The sequence below is a fragment of the Phyllosticta citriasiana genome (assembly GCF_038021145.1).
Source record: "Phyllosticta citriasiana strain CBS 120426 chromosome Unknown IWZ02scaffold_9, whole genome shotgun sequence".
In the NCBI taxonomy this organism is placed as follows: domain Eukaryota; kingdom Fungi; phylum Ascomycota; class Dothideomycetes; order Botryosphaeriales; family Phyllostictaceae; genus Phyllosticta; species Phyllosticta citriasiana.
In genome coordinates, this window is record NW_027117286.1 from 465,098 (window position 1) to 485,857 (window position 20,760).

Genomic DNA, 20,760 nt, shown 5'->3' on the forward strand with positions numbered 1-20,760 from the left:
TTTATACTCCCCGCGCCTCAGTGAGTCAGCGGGAAAGATCCGCCAGGCGGCAATTGGGGCACGTGGAAACCGCAAGACCTGGTGAGCTTATGATAAGGATCTGGCGGGTATAAGAGTCCTCGAAGTTCCTCTCCTCTCCACACAATTTCCAACGGTCAACAGACCCGCTGTCCCAGACTCAGTCTCTGAGAAAGAAGGTCACTGGTCTTGCGTTTGGTCATGTCTCAATCCAAATCGACTTCCTTACTTCTTTGAAGAAGTTCAGGAATCCTGAATATGCGGCAGATGTTGAAGGTCGAAGAGGCTGTTCATCATTAGGCAACGCTGGCGGCATGCTTCATCTTGCCGTTGCGACTTGTACAGTGGCCAAATTGTAAGGCGAGGCAAGACAAATCAAAACAGCGGAGACAAAGAAGTCGAGAATCTTGTCGCCTACATCGCGGTCGCGAAGTACCATCTTGACCCCGTGTGGTTTGGTCGTCCTCGCCTGAGAAGCTGAGCGGTGAAGTGGGTGAAAGAGGCGGACACTTTACATCCGCCATGCCTCGTGACGCAACCCAACCGAAAGAGCGTTTGTGATTGGAGCACGTGGTTTCGTGGACCAGGTCAAGAGCCTGCGCGGATAGGCAGGGACGAGAGTGTAAATTCTCCTCAAGTTTCTTTTCCCCTCCTCTCTTTTCTCCAGTCAAAAGGGCCTCTCTTTCGAACTTCAAAGATGACCAAACAGGAGAAAGTAATTGTCCTCGTTCTGCTTCTGACGCGGTTATCTCCACTTCTTGACTTCCTTAGAGAAGTTCGAGAATTCTGTCTACGCGCGTCTGCAGTCGCTAAACATTGGAGAGACCATCCAGCAATAGGCAGTGATGACGGCTATCTTCATCGTCCTCTCACCGCAGCATTTGCAGCGGTGGAGGTCCGAAGCAGAGCAGAGTCGCCCAGAGACCAAGTCGACTGTGTATTTGGGTCGTTCCCGCCGTCCGCACACCAAGTACTCTCGTAGTGCTTAGTGTCAATACCAGGCAGACAACACTTTTCTGGCGAGCAAAGTCCTTCAGTCGACAGTGAACGGAATTTCTACCTGCCACCGCCTAGACCGCCTGACACGTGCAACCAGCTACAAATCACTTCAACACTCTGGCATGTGTGTGCGAAGGAAAACCCGTGACGCCGACCTACCTACCTGCCTACCTAGCCAGCAGAGTCAGTGCAGTGCGCAGTGTATAAAACCACCTCCCTCTCCCCCCCAAACAGCACACCAACTCCAAAAACTTCTTCCCTCATTCGCCAAAAAAAAAAAAAAAAAAAAAAAAAAAAAACACACTCAACTCTGCGTATAGTCTACTGCTTTCCTGATGATGGATATGCGTCTATCTGACCTACATCTGTCTCTTGATTTCTGTGGCTGTTGACTTCCTTGCTCCTCATCTTCCCCTGCCTCTGCAAGAACTTTGAGCAGATTCTTTCCACCGTAAACAAGCAATGCTCGTCATCATCGCCCTTGTTCCGCCACATCAAGCACATGAAGAATTCATACGCCCGCGCCCTTTTTCCTCCCTTTCTCCCTTCCTTCCCCTCCTGTATAAACCTCCTCCCTATCCTCCCCTCACTCACTCGCTACTACTTACCATATCCACACCCCAACTAACCGACCAATCGACCGGGCAGGCAAGCAGTGACGCTCCCATCGCTTTAGCGAGAAGAACCCGCTTCCCTGTTTCTTTCAGTTCACGTGTTCATGTGTGTGTGAATGGAAAGAAGCTGGCAAAAAAAAAAAAAAAAAAAAGACGCCAAGGGGGGGAAGGAGGCTCCACGCGAATGAATGCAAATGACGATGACCACTGTTAAAGAGTGGTGGCGGATGATGATGATGATGATGATGATGATGTTATTATTGATGATGCTGATTTAAGTGGTTGATTAAGTTGACTGTGCTTGCTTGCCTATCTACCTGCCTGTCCATCCATCCAACCAACCAAACGTCTTGAGCAGGAACAAACAACACACAATATTCCTTATACCTATTCCGATTCTTATTCCTATTCCTATACCATCTGACCACGAACCGTACCACCCATGTATAACAAGCAGAGATGCGCATCGCATCGCATGGACCGAAATCACCAAAAAAAAGGAGCAGCAGCAGCGGCAGCAGCAGCAGCAACAGCTATTCATTGTACACATCGACGCGACGCGCGACACACTGATACTGATGACTCGCCGCATCATACTATGATTCCAAGTAGAAGAAGAGGAGAGGAAGTGGTGGTTGTGAGGGAGGAATCGGTGACAGAGGGGGCGGACCAAAGAGGAAAGAGTAGTGGTACCCAGCAGCAGCAGGGCGACAAAATTTTCCAAGTCCAATCATCATACACAACAACAGACGCAAGCGGAAGTGTGATGGCGGTCGAGGGAGGGAAAGGTAGGGGACGACGAGGTGCGTTTGTTGAATGGGAAAATGACTTGACAGGAAGAAGAGGAAATAAATGACGCATGACGCAACGAAAACTTTGCTTCAAGAGGCGCGCGAGAAAAAACAGCGAAGAAGCGAATCGCAAACCCGAAGAAAAGAAGAGGAGACGCCGTAAAAACGTGCAACCGCCCGTCCCAACTGCCCCCCGCTTGCTAGCTCGTGACCAGACAAGCTACTGCTTATTTCACAAACATCATCCACGCGCGGCAGGCATACGAACCAATTAACCAGCCAAACCACTACCGCGCCGGTGCTGAAGAGACACACACCCAAAAAGGGGACGATGACGACAATGGTGATGAAGCGCACTCGTAGAAGAGTGGAATGAAGGAAGAGAAGAGAAGAAGAAAAGAAGCGTGGCGTAATGAAGACAACCGACGAAGCCTCGTGGAAGGACCCAAACACAACGACTAAACCAATCGCTTAGCAATCACACATCAATACAAGACGGAAAAAGACGAATCGAATCGAAGCGCTGCGAGCGCATCCCCATCATTTCACGTAAGTGGCCATCGTTAGATTTGGTTCGCCATCGCCGCGGCTACGAGCTCCTCTTCGGGCGCGAAGACAGCCTTGTTATTTTCGAGCAGCGCTTGAATGGCGGTGCGCTGCGGGCCCATGTCTGTCATCTCACGCTCGATGCTCATCGGTCGCATGACGGTGGGCGCAAACACGACGGCGAGGTTGACGGCGGTCATCTGCGAAGGATCTTGCATTAGCTGCATTCTCGAAGCGTTGGTGCGAACACTCTGTGATCATGGCCTTTTCGCATCCATGTTTCACAAAATGAGACGAAACCAGGGGGATCCAACGACTCACCAAGTTCTCCTTTTTGTGCTCCATGACACGGGCAAGGTGGAATATCAGAAACTCTAGGCAGTTGCGGTGGTGGTTGGGGAGGTTGTCGATGGCGCGGCGCATGGCGAAGATCTGCTTCTCAATGTCTTGCAGTTGCCCGGCAAATAGAATGTCGTCATACACGTCAAAGGTAATGAGCGGGTTGGGTAGTCGGCGGAAGTATTGCTTGAGTGCCGACGTGACGGCATGAATGTCGAGGTCGGGATCGGAAATATCATACTCGGCATCCTTTTCGAAGCCTGTGCGGACCTGATTCACCTGGCCAGAACCACCGCTCTTGCGGTAGATGCCTTCGACATCGACACCTGCGACAGTTAGCACTATACTGACGTTGTGAAGGAATTACACACCTCTGAGCTCCACTTCCTGGATGCATCTGCGGACAATGCTCGGCACGGTGGCCTTTTCAAACTCGCAACGCTCGACCAAGTCAGCACCAAACAGAGTCTCTGCCGCAGCCACGTTGGTGACGCTGTTATTGTGACCGTGAGCTGGCTTGGGCATCTGGGCGGGTTTCTGCTGGCTGCCCTGGCTGCCACCTCCAAAGAAACCAAAGCCTGCCTTTTTAGGATCAAGGCTGACCTTGGACGCAATGGAAGGGTCAGAGGAGGGCTGCATGCCAGCCGCCATGGAGCCGTACGGCACACCGCCGACGGTGAGGCCATCGTGGCGCTCGTACGGCTGCTGCGACGCAAATGCGCCCTTGAGACCCTTGGTGACGTTCTTGGCAACGGCTTGTCCACCCTTTTTCCAGTTGAACTTGTTTGCCTTGGTCTTGCGAATGTCGACAACCTTGGGGGCGGCGAGGACGGTCGGCTCTTCCGGGTCGTTGACGAGGTGTTGCATGTGGTGTTCCTGAACGGCGCGCTGGAGGTCGGTAATGCTGACTTCTGCTTTGGAGTCTTTTTCGACATTAGTGTTGTAGATTCCGAGACCATTGGTAGCTGTTGGGATCCCACCGTCGAGGCCGTTTGGACCGCGCTTGAGGTTTTCTGTGATGCCGTGGAATAGCGAGTTGTTGAGGTCCATGAGCTGCGAGTTCTTTTGACTAAGAGACTCGAATTCTTGGTAGCCCTTGTCCTTCATCTTGATGAGGTTGAAGATGTCCTCATTGACCTCGTTCCTCTTCTGCACGAGCTCCTCAATCTCGGCGATGGCCTTGGCCTTGAATGTCTCCAGCTCAGCAGCAAAGTCGCGGAAAAAGGCAGACTGGAAAGATTGCAGGTCCAGAGGCTTGTTCTGCTCCTTGGCAGCCTTGAGGTGTTCCGTCATAAGATCCAGCTCCCGCATGACGACCTCGCGCTGCGTGTCGAGCACGGCAATGGTTGATCTCTTTTCCTTGAGCTCGCTGTTGACCTGTCTCATGTCAGACGACTTGCTGGCCGACTCGCGCAGACCGCTCGCTTCCGTCTCAAGCTCCGAGATGCGCTGCTGGGCGGCGCGAAGCTGGGCCCTCAAAAATGCAGACTCTTCCTTGACGTCGGGCGATGTTGCAATAGGACTGGAAATCTCCATTGCACCATTCACAGGCGACTTCCACTTTTGCGTGGACGGCGCCCGGGCGACTCCGCCGCCCCTGTCGCTGAAACTGCGGCCGTGTTTGACAGCGTTGGAAACGCGTCTCAACACCGAGTTGGTGTCTCCGTCGCTGTCCCGGAAGATGCGTGCCATTTCGTCGTCCACCGTAAAGTCTCCTCCCGCGCTGTATCGGAGCAAGTTGGGTGAGACGGGTTGCGATCCGTCGCTGAGTGTGCTGCTGATAGACTCTTGGTGCAACTTGTGTCCGCCTTGTGGAGGTTGGGGCGGTGCTCGCGGAGCGGTGAAGGAGTCGCCGATGGCCTCCTTGGTTCCATAATATTGTGGTCGCGAAGCGGAGCGAGGAGGGGGCGCGTCCATGATACTTCTCGACGTCGGGGACTCGACCGGCTTTGATATTGTCAGACCGCCATTCATGGTGGCAAGCGTATTGATGTCTCGGTTCGCCAATGCAGAGTTCGCAGACGCCTTGCGCTCGTGCGACGGCTTCGGAGCCGTGGGAGTTGATGGCGACGACTCTTTCCGAGCGGAATGGTGGTTCAACGAATCGCCCCTCTTGGGCCGCTCCACGACCTGCTGCGACGCGCCATAAGGAGCAGCCATTGGGCCCGGTTCATCTCCGCGCTCATAGTCTTGCGAAGTGGGCGTGTAGCTCGAGCTTGCAGATACTGGAGAGGTGATGGCGCTCGACTCGGATTGCGCGCCCCGGCTGGGAGCTTCTCGTGGAGCAGCGTCGTCCGGAGAGCGCAGGTCCGATTTCGAACGAGTCCGGCTGACCTTGCGGTCCTTGGGCACCTCTTGCAACTTGAAGCCTTCGCCGAGCGCCGGCGCATTGGGCGTTGCGCCTGAAGTCTGGGCGCGCGACCGTTCACCGGGTGTTGCAGTAGCAGTCCCAACCTCCTTGCGACGGATGCCATCGCTCGGCCCGCGGCTTCGTTCTTGGAACGCAATGTGTGGACTCGAAGTGGACTTATTTCTCCGTTCGAGCGAGCTCGACCGCGACGAGGCGAGGGGTTCCTTGAGCGCATCTCGATGTGAACTTGTGCTGCTGCCAGATTTTCCACCATTGAAGTAGTCTCTTGGGTTCTTTTCGTCCTCGGACCTGTTCTGTGACCTGCTGTCGGCGAGCGGCGACGGGCCAGGGACGGGATTGGGATCGAGGGCAAAAGGTACGTTGGCAAAGGTTCCGTCGTCACTGTCGAGATTCGGCATTTCTGATCTTCGCTTTTCACGATACGTACTTGCGGGCAGCGTCTGGGGCTCTGGTCGGGCGTTAGCGCTGCAAGGAAGCTCCAGCTCAAGCAACAATTACCATTCTGACGCTCCAAAGAGGCCGGCGACGCTTCTATCCGCAAGCTCGGTGCATGATCGCGCACGGGCTTGGCTTGACGAAGCTTTGGCGATGGCTCCTCGGGGGTTTCTACCTCTGGCAGCGAGTCGGCATCTGGTTGGTAGGTCGTCTGAGGGAGGGCTTGCGGCGGCAGGGCAGGAAGCGACTTGTCCAGGACTACTGGGGCCTTGCTCTCTGCCTGCTGGCGATTAGCCTTGGACTTTTTCCTCCTGCGCGCCATGAGGGACTCATGGCAGCTCATGCAAAAGATGCCTTGGGAAGTCCTTGCATAACGGAGGTTCTCAATCTTTCGCTTGCAGTTTCGACAGCGAAAGCAGCTCGCGCAAAAGGCTTGGTCTCCAGTGAGTATGGCAAGGTCTTCAATCTTGTTGCCACAGGCGCTGCAGCAGTAGGTGCAGTTGTTGCAAATGAGGGAGCCGTCGCCGAGGAGCAACAGGTTGGCGTCCGAGTCGAGGAGGGTGCCGCAGGTGTTGCATCGGAAGCAGTCTATATGCCATCGGTTGCCAGCTGCGAGGGAGTCAGTATCGACGGCGCCCATTGTGTTGGTTGTGGGTGTGGGTGGAGAGGGGGATTCAAGGAGGGAAGTCAGGGGAAAAGCGCACCCAGCTCAAAGGCCTTCCCCTCTTCGAGAACCTTGGATCGTGTCAGCTTCGTCTTAGCATGCCAATTGAACGTGGATTGCCTACTTCGCCGCAGCCCTTGCAGTGGTAAATGACGTCGGCATCGTCCAGTGGGGACTCTGGGTAACCGCTTGGCGAGTCCATTGTCGGGCGAGGCAACGAGGGACGGAGACGGAGATGCGGCAAAAGAGTGTATCAAAGGCACGACGAGGAGAAATGCGAAGGCGGCCGAGTCGCGGGCGAGGGCCAGGGGCGCGGTAGGGCTGGGCGGGGGTCTTGGTGTCGTGAGGAATTAAGGGAGAGGGCGGCAGGAACGACGTTGGACTGCGACCGCTCGCATGACAGGGCGCGACGGAGGCGACGAGAGCGGCAGGACTGGCGGGCGACTTTGGAGCGGAAGAGATCTTCGGCTGGGGCAGAATCGTGAAGACGAAGAGCTGCAAGTCGGTGGTTGTTGGAGTGGAGAATAGAGGGGAGAGCGGTGCGGGACAGGACAGGACTCAGGGTAACAGATGGGTGTGGGAGTGGGAGACGACGTCCATCCGTCTGGCGTCTGGTGGCTTGGCGATTCTGGGGCGGGCGGGAGGCGAGGCCTAGAGCCATCGGGTCGACCACATACATGTACACAATATTTACATACAAGTTCAGGGTCTGTAGTCTGCGTGCATTCTACAGCCTCAATTCCAATTGCTGTCGACGAGGTCATGCAGCGTCTTGTCTGCGCCGGTACAAATGACAGGTCGTCGAGCTGGCTGACTGCCTGACTTCTTCTTCTCCCCACTGACTGCAGGCCAGACCTATGGACCTCAGACGGCCGACGTCAGGAACGACGGCGGGAGGGGAGAGGTGCAAGGCGCGCGAGTCATGCGGGGCAGGCCTGAATCAGTTGCTGGAGCGGCGGGCCTTGAAACTTGAACGTCTGGCTGCTCGTCTCCCCCGTCTGCTTCCGCGCACACGTGTCCAGTCAAACCACCACCACCTCCTCCTCCACCACCACCACCACCACCAGCCTGCGACCCGTGGCGGCACCGGTCAGCCAAACCTCCGGTCCCTGTTGGTCAGAAAGGGTCTTCATGGAACCAGACACCACCCATCACCGCCGCATCCATCCCCTGCATCTCATGCTTGCCATCTGAAATCCACACACAGCCAAACCCACATGCGCCACTCGAAATCCGCACGCAAGGGTCCGCACATGGGTTCCCGGAACACACCCGGCCTCTGGCACATCTCCGCCTAACAACCACTCAACTCACCACCAAAACCGTCCATCTCATTTCCACCCTCACCAACCAGACGTTGATTCCCGCCAACAACCACCACCACCCGCAGTCCACCACATCTCCCATGATCCTCCCGACTCACAACTCTTTCACCCCTTGAACCCCCTTCGATCGCCTGCTGTTCCATCGCCACCCACCGCTGCCCTGCAAGCCACATCACACAAACCGCACCCGACGCCTTGCCTCGATTGCGCTCGCTGCGTCGCGGCACCGCGGCCGTGGCGCCGAGCGTACCTGTCTGCTTGCCTGCGCGAACCACAGCCAAAAAGGAAAAGGAACGAAATGACTGACGCGCGCGTCGCGCTCGACCCAGACCCAGCAAGGAGCAGCAGACGAGACGCGCAGACGGTCAACAACGACAAGCACGACAAGACTGGTTGAGATGATTGTACCCAATCATCTACCGTACCTTGCTTACCACGACTACCACGCACACCACATCTCCGCTCCACCCCGCTCCGCCGCCCCGCACCCCACGAACCTTAACGACCAATACCACTCACTCATTACGCACCCACACTCACCCATCTTCTCCTCCCTCTCGCATCCTTTATACAGTAACAGTACCGCCGCCCCACCCCTTCCCAACCCACCGGTTAAACTCCCGTCGCCCTAGCGCTTAACCCCAGCACTAAGACGCCGAGACTTTTACTTTTTCTTTCTTTTTTTTTTTCCTTTTTTCTTTTCTTTTTTTGCTGGGCATAGCCAAACATTGGTCACTCGTCTCGCTTCCAACCTTCCAACCTTCCTGCCGTTTGGACCTGGGCCGGACTGGACTGGACTGGACTGGACTGGACCGGCCCGAGTCGAGCCATTCGCTGACTAAGTTTGACAGTAGGTATCTGAGCGTCGAGTAGGTGGGTAGCTAGGTAGGTAGGTTGATACGAGCTGAGCTGAGCTTGGACGGCAGACAGGGAAGAAGAGCGTGGTCAGAGATGGTGTCGGGCGGAGAGCTGTGCGCGGGCGGCTCTTTTGAGCAGTATCTGATTGGAGAGAGAGAGAGAGAGAGATAGAGAGGGTGATTGGTAAGGTGGGGTTGTTCTGCTTACATACAGTGCAACGGAACCTACCTACAGTAAGCGGGTAGAGAGAGAGGCCCGGACTGGAGCTTGCTACGTCATCACGTCCTGAGTTCAGGTTATCAGGCAGACATGTAGATATGTACCTAGGCAGGCAGGCAGGCAGACAGGCAACAAGGCAGAAAGAACGAAAGACGGACGGGCCCTTCACAAATCAAGCAAAGCTGCTGATTCAACATCTCCCTGAAAAAAAAAAAAAAAAATTATGAATGACGACTAAAATATGACGAATAAACTAGGGTGACCGATGAGAAAGAAAAGAAAAAAAAAAAAAAAGAAAAAAGAAAAAGAAACATTGAGATGATGATGAATGACTTGGGTGTTTAGGTGAGGTAGGTAAGGCAGTGCCATGAGTGATATCAATGACGAGTTTCGATTGAAGACTGACTGACAACGACGGCGAAGGAGAAAACAGACAAACCACTAGAAGAAGAAGAAGAAGAAGAAGAAGAAGTCGAAGAGAAGAGAAGAGAAGAGACACTCAATAGCAACGCATTTGTGTGTCTCTAGAAGAAAGGCAAACCCCCCTAACGCCACCACGCCGTCCCCCAACCAAGGTACGTATGTACGTACGTGAAAGTCAATGATGTTGGTTGTACCCGTAGTCCCAACCCACAACCCGCAACCTACCACCAGCCCTCACCTATCCATCCTATCCCATGCCATCCCGTCCGTCCGTCCGTCCATTCATCCCAGAACCACTCCTGATCCCGATACCCCTTTTCCAGGGATACATCAACCCCCGCACACCAAGCGCAACAACCGCAAAAGCAAAGGCAGAGAGAGGCAAAGAGCAGTCGTCGGTCAACATCAAGCAAAAGGGTTATGCGTCCATACGTGCGTCTGCCTGTACGTCCGGTCCAGTCCAGTCCAGACCCAAAGCCAAAGAGAAGAAAGAGAAGAAGAAAAAGAGACAAGAAAGAGAAAAGCGCGAAGACGGTCAAGACGAGACTGGCTCAATGGTTCTTCCGGAAGGAAGGCGACAGAGCAAATCTCACGTCTCAAGTTTCGCCGCGAGAAAACCGGCACGATCTGCGCGTCCGCCTGCAAGTCAAACAGCAGACGCACAGCAAAACTTTTTTTTCCTCCGTCACCAACGGCACGAACCAACCCTACGACCTCACCTTCCTCGCCAGGTAATAAGTGATAAGATTGACATGGCCAGCATCCGCACCAGCAAGAGCGCGCCAAAAAGCGCTGCCCTTCTCCTTGTCCTTGTCCTCGGGGGTTTCCTCGCCATCGGCGCCGCTGAGCCGCTCGTACAGCGCGACGCAGAACTCCATGTCGGCGCGGCGCACGTCCGGGTCGAGGCTGGTCAGGAACGACACGGCGAGGCGGCCGAGACGGCGCGCTTGCTCTTCGGTCAGCGTGGCGGCTTTGCCCGGCGCTGAGGTGAGGATAGTCGAGACTGTGTGCAGGGCGAGAGTCGTGGAGCGGTTTGCGTTGGGAGCGGCTGCATCGGGGGAGACGGGCGAGGCTGGGGAGGCGGGAGAGGAGCTGCTGGGAGTGTCGCGGGCCAGGCTTTCGAGGAGGTCGCTGAGCGCCCCGATGCACACGGCTGCATCGCCATTGCGGACAATCTCGTCGGCCGTCTTTTCGATCTCGACGGTAATGTGCGAGGCCGGTCCCCACTGGGCGCGGGCAGAGATGACGGAGCAGAGGGCGCGCGCATTGTAAGGCGCCGCCTTTTTGCGGTGCAGAGAAATCATGGCACGGATGGTGCTCAACACTTGCGTCTTCAGATTCATGGCCTTGATGCTGGGGGTTTTGGGGTCCGTTGGCGCTTCAAGGTATTCGAGCATGGCGAGGACAAGCTCGCCAAAGCGCTCGTCGCGCTCGCCCCAAATGTCCAAGTTACCCTTGACCACTTCTTGCAGACGTCGGAAGCCGTGTGCGTCAAGCGACTTGGCCTTGATGCGCTCGATACCGCTCGACAGCAATCGGCGGGTGCGGAGGACTTCAGCTCGATCCTGGACCACTTCTTGACCGTTTGCCTCGGCCGTCTTTTGTGACTCGCCATTTGCTTGAGACACGTCAGCGTCGGCTATGCGGTTTTGCTCGTTGACAGGAACCTCCTCGAGGACTGGCTTGTCATCAGTGGATGGCTGGGGCGCAGTACCGTCATTCTCCACAAACGGATCTTCAAACACCTTGACCTCCTCGCCGTTAGCTGGAGTCTGACTACGCTCGGGAGATTTGAGGATGGAGCTCTTGCTGCCTTGCGTCAAAGCACTGATCTGAGGAGAGGAAATGTCGAGTGCGTCTGAAAGGGGCCTGGACGCCAGGGCCTGAGGCGAGCTGACTTGCGCGGGCCGAACGTTTTCAGACTGCGAAAGTGCTACCTTGGGTATTACCATTGTAAAGGTGTCTTCTGCATTGGATTCATTCGCCGCGTTCTCGATCGCCTTGACTTCGTCCATACGCTGGCCCATGGGGACCACCATGGTAAAGTCCTCTGGCTTTGAAGGACTGCTCGGTGGACTTTCGACGCTGGGAGTTTTGCGATGGCCAGGTGCCTCGAGGCGAGACTTGGATCTTACGGGACTCATGGCCGGACTTTCTCTTGATCCAGTTGGCGCACGAGGTCGGGAAACGCCCTTCATGGTGTTGTATTTTCGCGCAGTCGTTGACTTCTCTGGGCTGTTGGATGGGCTCATATCAGGAGTCGCCGCCTGAGCATCCTTGTTTCTGGCAGCATAAGGGTCCGCAGTCTGAGGACGGGGCACCATTCTAGGTCGGCGAGGCTTCGAGGTAAGTGTACCGCCGGCATTTGTGGACGAAGGGGCCTGTGAACCAGGGCCGCGTGAGGTGGAAAAGGACGAGGGAGGGCGAGAGTTGGTAGACTTTGCAAGAGAACCTGCTGGATGACGATCACCAGCAGCAGACATGGACTTGACTGGGGAAAACGTGGATTGTGCCGAATTTGGGCGATCTATTTTGCGTGCTGCTGCCCTCTGCGCTGCGATGGCGTCTCGGAGAGACGATCGAGACGGCTGCGACTTTAGTCTACCCATAGTTCCCTTGGTGCTACCTGCGGCTGCAGCGTTGGGGTTGTTGGGATCCCTCTGAAGGGCTGATTGTTGCTTGGGGTCAAGGGTCTCCATGATACTACATCGAAGTCAGCAGAGTAAAGCAGAACCGGCGGTGCAAACATACGATTCTCCCTTGTCAGGCCAGATCTTGGCAAAGGCCCAGTACGTTGACCTAAAGCCTTCCTTCACCTTGGGATTTGCATCTCCAAGACCCTTCTTGATGAGAGTAATGGCAGCGTCCAATCCGCCGTTGTGCTCAAATTGGGCCTTGTGTGTTGTGTTTTTCTGGCACAAGGTCTTGATCCACCCCGCGGCGCACGAGCGAACCTGAACATTCTTATCGGCAACGGCGAATCCAACGTGCTGCATCATCCGTGGCGTGTAGGTGGTGTGGGCAAAAATCGTATCCACTGTCTGAAAACCGTTTTGGGCGGCAATGGACTTCGTGTTGGCACTCATCTTGATAAACGTCTGGAGCAGAATTTCCACCATGTGGTCGATGGCGGGGCCAAGAGTTTTGGCAAGTTCTTGGACTAGCTGACATCCGTTGGTGGACATGGTCGTCCGTAGCGAGGTTGCGACTTTGATAATGCCATCGAGAAGGCTCTTGATGCCTGGTACGAAGGTTTGAAGGTACTCGGTCGGCGCATTGCCCTTCAGCAAGCGCCGCAGCTTCGTAACATTCCTATCTCTTGCCAGCCAATTGTGCTCCGTCTCCCTGCCTTCGAAATGTGGTAACATGTCCCTAAACATTTCGTCGAGCTCTCTTTGCGTGTAGACATACATGGGGTCCATTGTCAAGGCCTCTGGAGGAGGCGCGTGCGCATCAGCTTCGCTCTCAGCTGGCGCTGGGGCCGCAGATGCTGTTGATGCCTTGAGGTCGACTTCTACGCTACCAGGAAGGCCAAGGTTTGCGACGATGTAATTTGCTATCGTCTTGCGAACATTGTGACTAGAAAGTTGTTTTTTGAGGTCGTTCTTGGCGCGGTCGGGGGCATTTCTGGGATATTTGAGTCATCATCGGACCATGCAGAGAAAAACGAAGTTTGTGAAACCAACCTGAACAACTCAACGACAGCCGACTTGGCCGTCTCACGCACGGCGCCGTCAGAATCTTCGAGGTTCGCAACCAGGTAAGGGACGAAGCTCTTGAATGGCAATGACTCAGTCGCATGCATCTGTAGTGTGTTAGGAATTTACGGCGCAATGTCGTTGGGCTTGACCGACCTTGACAACCCATTGCATGGCGTGTTCTTTGGCCTTTGAGTTTGTGCCACCCAGCGCGCCCTCGCGGATGACGCCCTCAACGCCGGCATGGTTGTAAGGCCACAAGTCTGACAGGGCTTGCTGAGCAGCGATGCGATTACCTTCCCTGGGGTCGGCCAGACGGTCTTGCAGGACGGGCAGCAGTTGTTTCGACTGGGCTGCGATGATGGAGGTCTGGGACTGCAGGCCGAGGCGCTTGATGTAGTGGGACAGGGTCGAGAGGCCAGTGGAGACGAGGGTGGACGAAGCCTGGGAGGCAATGGCTAGGCGCAGGCATTCAAAGATGTTGATCTGCGCCCCTTCAGGCACGCGCAGATGCTTGATGGCCGACTTGAGGTCGTTGAAGAGCTTGATCTTCTGGTCGATGGGCACGGTCGGTCGCTTCAGCGTGGCCAAAAGGCTGGCGGCCTGGTCCTCCATGGCTGAAGGATGTGGCGTGGAGCGGATGGTGCTGGGCGCTGGGAGTGGTAGAGAGATGAGGTTGTGTTGACGACTGGAAGTTGCGGCGGCGGCGGCGGCAGCGGCAAGGCCAAACAAGGCCCGTGCGGCCGGGAGAGCCCCAACCAGTCCCCTGCCTCCAGTCGTCTCCTCCGCACGGCACCCACCCATGCCACCAGCCCCTGCGCATATCATGACAACCCGCCCAAGCCGGGCTCCAATCTGGCCTGTCCGCAAGGGAATCTTCATACATACAACGCAAGGGACGCTGCAGACTCAACCACAAATTATTCCTCCTCCCAGTGAATGGCGCCCACTCCCGTCTACTTCCAGCTCGCCATGTCTCCCGCCATCGCAACCTCAACCTCCAAGAAGCACCTCTCCAAAAACAAGCCGCTGCTCCGTCTCGAGCTGCGCGACCTGGGCCACGATGGCACCAAAGCATTCCTCGAGCACCTCGACGCCACATCCGTCGTCGAGGAAGCCGTTTCCGGCGTTCTAGATTTGCTCTACTCGCCGCACTCGATCATTCCGCCCGTGCGCTCCATCACCCTCGTCCTCCGCTGCATGGGCGGCGTCGCTTACACGACGGGCCTTGACCTCGACCCCGATCACCACAAGGAAATCCATTTTAATCTAGATTACATCAAGAGCATCAAAAAGGAGCGCCGCAAGGATGAGATGCTCGGTGTCATTCGCCACGAAATGGTGCACTGCTGGCAATGGAACGCCCTCGGCACTGCTCCTGGCGGCCTGATTGAGGGCATCGCCGACTACGTCCGCCTGCGCAGCGGCTTCGTCCCACCGCATTGGAAGCAATCCGCCGACGGCGACTGGGACGCTGGGTACCAGCACACGGGCTACTTTCTGGATTACCTCGAGAAGACCTATGGCGATGGAAGTGTCATTGCCATCAACGAAGCTCTCAGGTCCAAGGAGTATTGCGAGGAAAAGTTGTGGGAAGAGCTCTTTGGAAAGCCGGTCCAGAAGCTGTGGAAGGAATATAAACATGCCCTCGACCGCAAGCACGGTGACAAGGACAAGGATGGCGAAGACGAATGCTCAAAGGATAAGGAATCTGAAAAGGCAGATCCCAGTGTCTCTGTTGGAGCTTGACCTGGATAGTTTCCTTCTTGGTGGATGTCTGAACTGATTCTCTGGCGGTCTCTCTTCTCTTTTATCCAAAAAGCCACGTCCGAAAATAAATCGCCCCTCTTCTACTTCATCTAAAAGGGCACTTCTTGAAAGGAGTTGTGGAGTAACGGCGCTGGAACGCTTCGCTGGAGGAATTGGCAGCATGAAAAGCAGCTGTCTTGCAGCGGGATATTCCAATAAATGGAAATTTGAAGAAAGATCTATCCAAGTGTCCGTTGTCTATGGAAGACTCTTTTGCGGCGGGTCGTTGGGCGGAGTCGTGAAGAATTGCGGAAAAATTGTCCTTAGCTCTTCGAGGTCGTGAATTTGGTATTGCGAGGCTTGCCGGGGAGGCTCAGGCTCGGAAGACTCGACCAGATGGGCAGCTGTCCACCCGAGCTCCAAGGCCGCTTTGCAGTTGATGAAAGAATCGTCTGCAAAGAAAATAAATCGACGTCCGTTGTGGAAGACTGCAAGTGACTCACCAACAAAATAGCATTCTTCTACTCTTCGGACGCCAGCCTCTTTCATTGCTTTTGCAAACATGTCCTTGTGCGGCTTGCACATAAACTTTGCTGCGCCGTAATCGCAAAAGGTGATGCCCTCAAAGAAATCTTCGATACCCAGCAAGCGCACAACGCGTTTGCCGTGGTTGACATAGGCATTGGTGAAGAGCCAAAGACGCACTCTGTCGGTGTCAATGTCTTGGAGCAGCTTCGTAAGCTTTGGGTTGGGCTTGATGACCTGCTCGAGCGGCAGGGCGTCGTCGACTTTGCTGTTGTACTCGAGCGGGTCGACCTTGTGGTGGCGAACAAGGCCTTCAATGGCAAGTCCGTACTCCTTGTAGTACCGGTTGTGCAGCTCGTTGGCTTCTTGCTGGGTGAGGGCTAGATGGGTCTGAAAGTACTGGTCTGGGGGGTGATGGATATGAGAGGACTGCAAGACAGAGACAAAGATCACAACCCACCAATCAAATGGGACATCATCTCGGCGACCTTTGTGCTCTTGGGATAGAGCTGTGACAGTCAGCGGACTGCGGGATATAGTCACGGGACTTGGCTTACACAGTTGTCTATGTCGAAAAAGAGGACAGGCTTGGACGATGAGGACACCATGTTGGCAGCGTGGAATCTTGTTGCAGGAAGCAGGGAACTTGGAAAATGGCGGCAGGGAGCAACAAAGGAAGAGGCCGGGGAGTACTGGGTCTGCAGTCTCCGTAGATGGTGTAGCAGAGCAAAGGAACGATGCATGTGTTGTGGAGGAGTCAGAGGAGAGTACAGGTAGGTAATTCCTGGATCAGAAGGCCCCGAACTGCAGTCAGGCCGGATGGATGATGTCATGAGTCATGGGAGGATCTCGGGCGGACTGCTGTCTCCGCAATCAACGCTACAGCAATCAAGCCAGATGCAGGTGGGCATTAGGTAGAAAAAGGCGGTGTTGATGTGAGAGAATCATGGGATGGATTCGGCATGTCGACCGGCAGTCTGGCTTCACCGTCGGCTAGCCGGGCGACCCGAGGTTTTTGTTCCTTGTGCAGCTCAGCTCGAGTCCAATTTTTTTGGGACAGACGTGCAGGGAGTTCAGTACGGTAAGTACCTAGGAGACAGTTCTGGGACAGGGCGGTGAGCAAAACTGCCGTGCTGTGGCTGGAACTTCGGCCAAGTGCCAGTCAGTGCCAGTGCCAAGGCCCTGCCCTGCCCTGCCCTGCCCTCAGTCACTCACTCCCGTCGCTCCTCGCTCCCGCCATCGACCATCTGTCGCCCTCAACACCCACCCCCCAATCTCCCATCACCGCCGCACCAGGCGCTTTGGCTCCATCGACTCCTGTCGCTCTGAATCTGTCGAAGCGTCGCCACGCTTCTTGTAGCCATGGCTTCCACTGGGCCGGCGCCTCGAGTGCAGGCATACGGGAATGGTCATCCTCTACCCCCCGGCCTTGATTCTCGCCGACACGCAGACTTTTACGCCCAGCTTGCTCAGCTGCGCGACCAGGTGCTCGCGGGCAAGCATCCGCACTTCAAAATCCCTGACCATGTGTTAGAAAAATTCGCGCCGCAGCCTGTCCAGAGTCGACCTTCGCCTACTTCGCGCAACGGCCCAGTCAACGGCACTCTCCCCCATCCCCTCCCTCCCCACCCTTTGGGCCATAGCCCCTACACATCAACGCCCACGCACACTTCATCGCGATCTGCGAGCGCGCAACACCCTCCAGTGTCGAAGCCTCCCTCTTCCGAGATTGATCCTGTGCTTCTGACCAAATCTGACGATCTTATACGGGCCGAGATACAGCTCAAGCGCCAAAGAGTCGAGCGCTTGCTCAAAGATCAGGTTGAACAGAGACGGGTGCAATCCAAGGATAGAGACGTCAGCCAAGATGCTGGTCCGGAGCTTGACGTAGCACAAATACTGGCTCAAGTCCAGCAAAAAGTTCCGCCGGTGTCTGCCTTGCCCCAAGAGACTAACAGCAACAGCCCGGCAAGTGATTCTTTCGATGAAAACTCGTACTACTCAAGCCAGGCAAACAGTTGGTCTTCGGAAGAGAGTTTGGGAAATGCATGCACCGCAGATGGCGCAGAGGCGCTGGTCTCTCGTGCCGCCCATGGCAACGCAGATTCTGCCAAGGATGATGGCCTCTCCCTCTCTCAAAGAGAATTGAATGACGACTTGAATTTGGTCGATGACGGAGAGGAATCAGACTACGAGCCGCCGGGAGCCGAAGCTTTTGCTCCCGTCCCTCCGCCGGCAGACCCTCTTCAACCAGTGAGCCACGGTCCAGGAGCAAACCGCGCATCGGCAGCGCAGTCTAGTTCCACCCACGGTTCGATACCCTCTCCAGCAGTTCCCGTCATCACCAGTCATATTTCAACCCCAGTGGCCCCTCAACCCGCCCGCGTTTCGCCGCTGACATTTGCCAAAGTTCATGCTTTGGACACTTCTCGAGGGCCCGGTGTCCAGCAGCCTGCCGAGAGCGCGCAGTCATCCCCCAGAAATGCCAACCGTGGGAAAAGAAACGCAAGCCGCAATGAGAATGAGCCCCGTTCTGGCCGGCAGAGCCCGGCCGCTCCGCGCAATCAGAACAACAACTCGCGGAAACGTCGCCGCGAGCAGAAGGAAGCACAAAAGGAGCCTCAAAAGCGAAACACGAACAAGCGCGTTGCTGACTCCCCGGAGCCGTACATAAAAGAAGAACCCGTCTCACCACAACCTCTCGGAGCTTTGCCAGAATCATCTTCGGACGCTGCGCGTCGTGGACGCGCTGGAGGAGATGACGTTGAGATCATCTCACCTCGTGAGGCGCGCCCTCCAGTTTACTATGTCGAGTATGAGCAACCATTGCAAGCACCCAGGTATGAGATGGAGCCAGAAGTTGTCCGTGTGCCTTCACGTGTTGCGTACCGCAGGGTTGCCGAGCGAGACGATCACGACCTCAGAAGATATGCGAGCTTGCAATATGCTAGACGGCCCTATTCTCCGCAGCCGATTCCGTACGAACCCATACGTTATGTCGAGGCCCCTCCAAACGCAGCCCCAATTTACAGGGAAGGCTCTGTCCGGCCAAGCCCCAGATATATTCGATCCGAGAGGTCACTGTCGCCCCCTTACGGCCCAGATCCATATCAACGGATGCGTACGCCTGCCATGATGGCACCGCCACCGCGCCCGAGGCGCATAGTTGTAGATCAATATGGCAACAGGTACTATGCTGAACCAGCAGTCCCTGACATGCGAGCGTCAGTGGCCCCGCCGATGCGTGTTCGCAGCGGCGCAGTCGAAGAGATGTTGTACGAGCGGTCAAGAACGCGCGCTCCAACGCTACAACCCGTTGCGAGGGCCGTAGAGTACGAAGACGAGGGTGTCCAACGCATGCCGCCGCCTCCACAGCATCGCAGATTCTACGCAGAGGCCGCCGAACTGGAGCCTGTCGACGTGCACCGAGGCTACCGGAAACGCGACTACTCCATGCGGCCCGTCGACCGCGAACCGCTCGCGCCGCGAGACGACCTTGGTCCTCTCCCGCCGCCTCCGTCAGGGGGAGAGCGAGAGCCGCTCGATCACTACCGCGGGCCCCTCTCGTTCCAGTTCCGCTACGATGACATGGCTCCGCCGCCCGCGCGCGACTTTGGTGGCCGATCGTACAGCGTGCGGCCCGAGGCGCTAGGCGGCAGCAGCAGCAACAGCAGACGCGAGATGCCAGCCGACTACCTGTCGCGCCATGGCAGCGTGGCACCGCTACCACCGCGTGGAGCAGCCGAGTATCCGCGGCGCGCAGCAGCAGTCGCAGCCGCCGCAGCGCCCCATGAATCACTGCCCCCTCCGCCACACCACCACGCGTACAGGGACGTCAGCGTCCATCCTCCTCCTCCTCCTCCTCCTCCTCCTCCTCACACTGCTGCCGGTGCTGCTGCTGGTGGTACTGACGCAGGAGGCAACCCAGCACCGCCTCCCCACACTCCCGTCGCCGCACAGCCTTACGATGATCATCGCCGCTACGCCGGCGGCATGTATGCGGCGCCGCCGATGCAGATGCAGATGCCGATGCCGCCGCCCCACATGCCGCCGCCGCTGCGAAGGTACGCGGATGAGCCCGACGCGTTGGAGCGCGGTTCGCCTATGGTGGATGGGGCGGGGTATATGTTTAATGGTGATGCTGCTGCTGCTGCTGCTGCGGCTGTGCCCAGGATTGCGTATAGGTATTAAAAGTCTGTGTGCAGTGGAGTGCAGTGGGTGTTGGGAGTGAGAGGGGAGGGAGAGGAGAGAGTGCAAGAGCCAGTCGCAGACGGGATGTGAGGGTTTGGCTTGGTTTGGTTTTGTTTCTGAGACTCGGCTGCTGCGTGTCTGCTGTCAAAGAAGATGGGATGGATGGATGCAAGCGGTGGTGTCAGATGGCATGTCTTGTCTCTTGTGTTGAGCGTTCGTTGAGCATTCAGCGTTAAGCGTCGTCATCGTGTTTGGAGGCAAGGAAGCGAAGAAGTGAGCGAGGTTTATCACGGGTGGTGCGAGTGTGAATGGATGAAAGGGATGCAGAGATGGGAAAGGCAAGCACAGTACAGCACAGCATAGCACGGAGGGAGAGGAGAAGAAAGAAGAAGAAGAAGAAAGTACTTCTTTTTATTCTATTTTTTTTTATTTTTTTTTTTCACCGCATGCATGCACATACGCACGAGGTGATGCATTGACATGTAGTGGCGAAATTATCGACGTACCTTTGCTGGTGACGAATGGGAAAAGAAGTCACGAAGACTTGGAAAAGGGAACGGTGATGGTCAAGATGGCCCACCACACATGAAGACAGACAGGCTCCAGCAGGGAAGCAAAAACATAAACCAGGTAACTCCAGGGCGGCGGCGGGGAACAGGGGAGCCAGGAGAAGGGATGGATGGATGGACGGGGAGATAGAAAGAAAGAGAGAGAGAGTGAGAGAGAGAGTGAGATGGCAGGCGACGCTACTCGTCCACCTTGCCTTTCCGGTATGCTGCCTGCGCTAGGGGGGGGATGGCTACGCCACGCCGCCGGAAGCAGCCAAGTCGCAGCACGGTTAGCGCGAGATGGCTACATGGGTAAGGGCGGAACCAACGAAGGAGCGGTGACGTCGGTGCGTGTGTCTTGGGACGGATGGGCAAAAAGCCGGTGGTGGGTTAGTTGGCGAGCGACTCGAGTCGAGCCGAAAGGGGGGTTGTCAGAAATGATGGAGG

At 56.1% G+C, this 20,760-nt stretch overlaps 5 protein-coding genes across 5 annotated transcripts; 2 read left to right on the forward strand and 3 right to left on the reverse strand.

The window, feature by feature from the left end:
• Nucleotides 1–2,736: 2,736 nt before the first annotated feature.
• On the reverse strand, nt 2,737–7,157 carry IWZ02DRAFT_310436 (rho-type GTPase-activating protein-like protein 2). The gene is made up of 6 exons (XM_066764053.1): nt 6,902–7,157; nt 6,818–6,848; nt 6,177–6,722; nt 3,679–6,126; nt 3,290–3,633; nt 2,737–3,168 (listed from the first exon to the last, which is right to left on the reverse strand). The coding sequence occupies exons 1-6, from the start codon at nt 6,977–6,979 to the stop codon at nt 2,986–2,988; spliced, it is 3,630 nt and encodes a 1,209-aa protein (XP_066621127.1). The 5' UTR covers nt 6,980–7,157; the 3' UTR covers nt 2,737–2,985.
• A 3,152-nt stretch (nt 7,158–10,309) lies between these two features.
• On the reverse strand, nt 10,310–13,915 carry IWZ02DRAFT_381056 (clasp N terminal-domain-containing protein; the record flags this gene model as incomplete). Its single annotated transcript, XM_066765144.1, has 4 exons — nt 10,310–12,305; nt 12,354–13,229; nt 13,289–13,407; nt 13,457–13,915. The coding sequence occupies 4 exons, from the start codon at nt 13,913–13,915 to the stop codon at nt 10,310–10,312; spliced, it is 3,450 nt and encodes a 1,149-aa protein (XP_066621128.1).
• A 114-nt stretch (nt 13,916–14,029) lies between these two features.
• Nucleotides 14,030–15,178, forward strand: IWZ02DRAFT_310508 (peptidase of plants and bacteria-domain-containing protein). Its single transcript, XM_066764054.1, has one exon. It carries the CDS (start codon nt 14,240–14,242, stop codon nt 15,047–15,049), a length of 810 nt encoding a protein of 269 aa, XP_066621129.1. The 5' UTR covers nt 14,030–14,239; the 3' UTR covers nt 15,050–15,178.
• A 129-nt stretch (nt 15,179–15,307) lies between these two features.
• On the reverse strand, nt 15,308–16,182 carry IWZ02DRAFT_381021 (Haloacid dehalogenase-like hydrolase-domain-containing protein; the record flags this gene model as incomplete). Its single annotated transcript, XM_066765140.1, has 4 exons — nt 15,308–15,501; nt 15,553–15,978; nt 16,035–16,083; nt 16,132–16,182. The coding sequence occupies 4 exons, from the start codon at nt 16,180–16,182 to the stop codon at nt 15,308–15,310; spliced, it is 720 nt and encodes a 239-aa protein (XP_066621130.1).
• Nucleotides 16,183–16,770: 588 nt separating this feature from the next.
• IWZ02DRAFT_422393 (uncharacterized protein) lies at nt 16,771–19,765 on the forward strand (the record flags this gene model as incomplete). The annotated part of the gene is made up of 3 exons (XM_066765858.1): nt 16,771–17,827; nt 18,026–19,036; nt 19,112–19,765. The coding sequence occupies exons 1-3, from the start codon at nt 16,937–16,939 to the stop codon at nt 19,763–19,765; spliced, it is 2,556 nt and encodes an 851-aa protein (XP_066621131.1). The 5' UTR covers nt 16,771–16,936.
• Nucleotides 19,766–20,760: the final 995 nt, after the last annotated feature.